Source organism: Formica exsecta, unplaced genomic scaffold (genome assembly GCF_003651465.1).
Source record: "Formica exsecta isolate Colony F162 unplaced genomic scaffold, ASM365146v1 scaffold440, whole genome shotgun sequence".
NCBI classification, from domain to species: Eukaryota; Metazoa; Arthropoda; class Insecta; order Hymenoptera; family Formicidae; genus Formica; species Formica exsecta.
In genome coordinates, this window is record NW_021851635.1 from 54,473 (window position 1) to 59,117 (window position 4,645).

General features: G+C 38.0%; 1 protein-coding gene across 1 annotated transcript; it reads right to left on the bottom strand.

Moving 5' to 3' along the window:
- Positions 1-95: 95 nt before the first annotated feature.
- Positions 96-3,269, bottom strand: LOC115240538 (WD repeat-containing protein 63-like). Its single transcript, XM_029815751.1, has one exon. It carries the CDS (start codon positions 3,206-3,208, stop codon positions 293-295), a length of 2,916 nt encoding a protein of 971 aa, XP_029671611.1. The 5' UTR covers positions 3,209-3,269; the 3' UTR covers positions 96-292.
- Positions 3,270-4,645: the final 1,376 nt, after the last annotated feature.

Here is a 4,645-nt window from a genome sequence, read left to right on the forward strand (position 1 = left end):
TATATATATATATATTAATACACACATTTTATATTTATTGCACAATATATGTATACAATTAGTTATATATAATAAGTTATATACAATTTGCCATCCCCTAGAATATTTTTCGGCTACTCGTCGAATTATCGTATCTTATCTTATCAATTCATACAATCTTAATTATCATTAGGCAAACTTGAAATCACTTCTCTTAAGAGAATTTTGCAAGCTTTGCATTTGCATTTACGAATTCTTTACATTTTGTATAGCCTTTTCTTCCTTTTCTTTATGCAAGTATTTCAATCAAATTTTAAAATGGTTTCTTTGCTATTATGCCATGCATCTCATCCCTGATTTTATAAAACTCTTGCAAATATATATTAATTATTTTTTCATCTTCTACTATTTCATGTCTTTGTTTTGAGTTTTGGCCTCTTTCTTTCAAATTGTGATCGTAATCAGAGAACTCGAGAGAAACAAGATGATCAAAATATTTGTCTCGAAATGCAACTTTGTTCCTTCCTTTGTTCATTTTGATATTTCTCTCTTCAGTTAAACGAATCAGCGGCGATCTTTTTTCTTCTAATTCTTGTGATACAAATTTCTTCTTCTCTAAAAGAACCTTTTTCATCCTTTCTTGCTGTCGCAGTTTCCACATAATATCTTTAGATTTTGGCATTTTACGTATTTTCTCTTCAGCTTCCAATCTTAATCGTTCCTCATGTTCTCTGTGAAGTTTTATCCTTGTCATTTCGAGTTTTAACCTGCGTTCCTCGTCCGCTCTTGCTTGCCTTCTAGCAACGATGGTCGCATCGTTTTGGAGAAAATCTTTCTGCCACGAAGAAAACATTTTTTTTCTTCTTACTTCTCTCCATATATATTCTTCGAACCAGTCCACTTTTTTAAGTATGTCATCTTTAATCTCCGCTGGTTCCTCAAAAATACGAAAGACGCTGTTGCAATCACCAGCGCCGATTAGTTTGAAGTCTTGTTTACACAATCCCCGAAGTGACAAAAGAGTTATCGGCTTTCTGGAAATAGTTTGCATGAGCACTGGTTTGTTTGCCTTTCTTTCGATATCCCAAATTTCCAGATCGCCCAGACTAGTACCCATTAGGAAAATTCCTGGATGATTACTCCAGCAACATGCGGTATACGCCCAATCGGATTTTCGTCTGAACACTGGAAAGTTTAAGTGATCGTCTTTCCAAATAGCAAAAATGTGACCGCCCATCGTCAGCAGAATGTCCGAAAAATGCGGCGATCGTAGAATCGCTGCAACAGGACCATCGTGTGCAAAAGTGCAATCTAGAAGCTTGCACTCGTCTACACCGGATGTTTCCACGTCAAACATCTGGCTCTCCCAGGTGCAACAAACGAAGTGTCCCTGCGTCGTACCAATCCATAATCTCTTTGTGTCATCTTTACCCGTGAAATCCAACTCATCATAACGCTTACCGCCTTCTTGAAAAATGCAGACTGATGGAAGACACAAGTAAAGAGGTGTGAAAAATGGATCGTTATAAGGTCGAACATTCAAGCGATATGTCGGTCGAAAAAATTCATCAAGAATCTTGCAATCACTTGGTTTCAGCTGGGAGATAATGGAGTATCTCAAAAGATCCCAAATAGCAACGGTACCATCCTCGGAAATCGTCATAAACTGACAACTCGTACAAGTGGATAGTTTCGTTAGTTTTCCGGATGGTTCTATCCTGTAATTATCAGGAAGCCATTGTATTTGACGAATTGGCAGTTCGTGTGAATAATTTCGATCAGACATTATCGCTACAACATCTTGAATGCAAAACTCGAGCTTAATGTCTGCTCGATTTTCTATTTGTTCGTGAATATTCCAAACAACTACTTGTCCCGATGCGGAACCGCCGATTACAAAGTCACCGTTCGTCGGGCAAAAGGAGATACAGTAAATTTCCTGGTCGCATCGCAATAACAGTCGTGGCCGAAGAGAGTCCGTGAGAGACCACAACAATACTATTGGCTCCGTTTTTGACATAATGTTATACTCGATATCCGACGAGAAACGGATAACTTCCTGCAACGGTACGGTAACGTAGGAAATAGCCACATAATCGATGAGACACGGATGCCAGGAAACGTCGGAGATAACCTTGCCTATCGTCAAGCGTAAATCGACGAGGGAGGATCGGTCTACGTAAGTGATCTCATCCCGCAGCCGAATTATTTCAAACTTTTGCTGTGCAAGTGTCTCGATATCGTCTATGTGTACGTTTACGACCGTGTTATAGCATACGGCATCAATCATTACTTGCGCATGATCTTCCAAGAAGAGCGCCAATAAACTTTTGCTCTCCACTGGCTTCTTTTCCATTTTGACATCAAACATCTCTTTAGACCCCTCGCTCTCTCTCTTCTCTTCCAACTCCTCCGATTTCTCCTCAGTTGATCCTTTTTCCTTTTTTCCAAATTCACCATTATCGATATCCGGCCTTAGAGTATCTTCGTAGATATATTGAGTCCAGGCGTTCTTGGGATAACCGGGATAAGTTTGCACTTGGATTTCTCGAGGCTCAAAGTGCGTTTGGATCATTCTAGAAATGCATTTCTTTTCGATATTCTCGAATTCCTCGTATGGAATTAATTCTACGTAACTATCCCAAGATTTCTCTGAAAATCTATCACAGAGGTTTCGATTTAAGCCCAAAGACTTGATCGGAAAGCATATTTGCATCTCGAAAAATTCTCTCGTATTTCTGATCAAACTCCCATCTAACGCTGTCTCACTTCCGAGCGACTTCCAAGATCTGCCGGTCTTCCTGATTTTGTGGATAATTTTACTCCGGATTCTCTTGCTGACGTCGGCGTTTCTTTCCAGTATCGCTGACTTTGCATCTTCTGTCAAGCAGATGACAAAGTCGCGAGCAATCAATCGAGTTGATGAATAACCTATGAGGAAAGTATCGCTACTATAAGCTTCAATCTTGTCTCGATATGATTCCAGCGATGAGCCCGTTACATTGGCAAATCTCAAAACAGTTTCTCGCGGCACATAGGCCCAAGGATATTCCAGAAATACATGCTCGCCGACCAAACAACCCAATTCTCGCTGAACTTCGGGAGCGAGGCTAATGTGCTGCACATTATCGATCTTTTCGTCGCGTAGAATCCAACTCGGAGATCGGCATTTGACCACTTTCCTCAACATTATTCTTATGGCTCGTAACGACACACATGTAATAATCATTCTGAGGGCAGTTTAGCCACAAATGTTTCACGATATCGATCAAACAACGCCATTTCTTGTGGTTTCCAAGTTCAATTTTTATGAAAGACGATGGAAGATTATATATACAGGGTGTCCCAAAGCACCCTTGACAACGCTCGTGAGCAGGTAGAGCACAGTAAACTTAACAGAAAAGTCCTGTACCATTTTTTTCTATAACGCTTAATAAAGGAGTTATTATTGAATAAAGTCTGGTCAATCAGCTGACCTTGGATAGTCATTTGAAGGTCACATGAAAGTTACTTTCAATTTCTTAAATGGAAACCCCCATTTTTCATTACATATTCTTATAACTTATGTCGAAAACTTTCCAAAACACTATAATAAAGTATTTTTTCATTAACTACTTTTTGAGTTATTTTATATTTTAGTCTGACATATTTTGATATAAAAAATAAAATATCTCGTAAAATATTTAGTTCTCGATAATCTTACTGTAATACTTTTATGTACAGAATAATAACACAAATCAATCAGTGTAAAGAAAAAAACAAATAATTGTTTAAAAAAATACACTGTAAAAGTATTACGATAAGATTATCGAAAACTAAATATTTTACAAGATATTTTATTTTTTATATCAAAATATGTCAGATTAAAATATAAAATAACTCAAAAAGTACTTAATAAAAAAATACTTTATTATAGTGTTTTGGAAAGCTCTCGACATAAGCTATAAGAATATGGAATGAAAAATGGGGTTTTTCATTTAAGAAATTGAAAGTGACCTTCATGTGACCTTCAAATGACTATCCAAGGTCACATCAATGGCACCATCTTATGTCCCCCTTCGAACTAAACAACTTTTGTTTGAAACGTTTTTCCGTATCTTCCATATTTTTCGAGATATTTGACTGGCTCTTTTAAAATGGACCACCCTGTATATATATGTATACGAGGGCTGTATGATAAGTACCCGTGTTAGGGAAGAAAAGGCATTTTTTTAAATTTTTTTTATCTATTTCTCAACATAGTCTCCTTTCAGCTCGATACACTTAGTCCAGCGATATTCCAACTTTTTTAAGTCATCCAAAAAATATGATTTGTCGAACTCTGCAAAATAGGCCTCTGTTTCGGCGATGACCTCCTCGTTTGACGTGAACCGCTTTCTGCCAAGCCGTTTTTTCACGTTTGGAAACAAAAAGAAATCGCAGGGCGCCAAATCTGGAGAATAAGGCGGATGAGGCAGCAGTTCGTAGCGTAATTCGACCAGTTTTACTGTGGCGATTGCGGACGAGTGAGCTGGTGCGTTGCAAACAAACACAAACTTGCCCACTTTCAACAGCTATCAAAATAAAACTACTCGATAAATCTGTCTGAAATTTTGACAGGCGTCGTTCGAAAGATGGCGTTAAACGATGGTATACAGATTTTGAGTCAGTGGCGCTATCAGTCGTT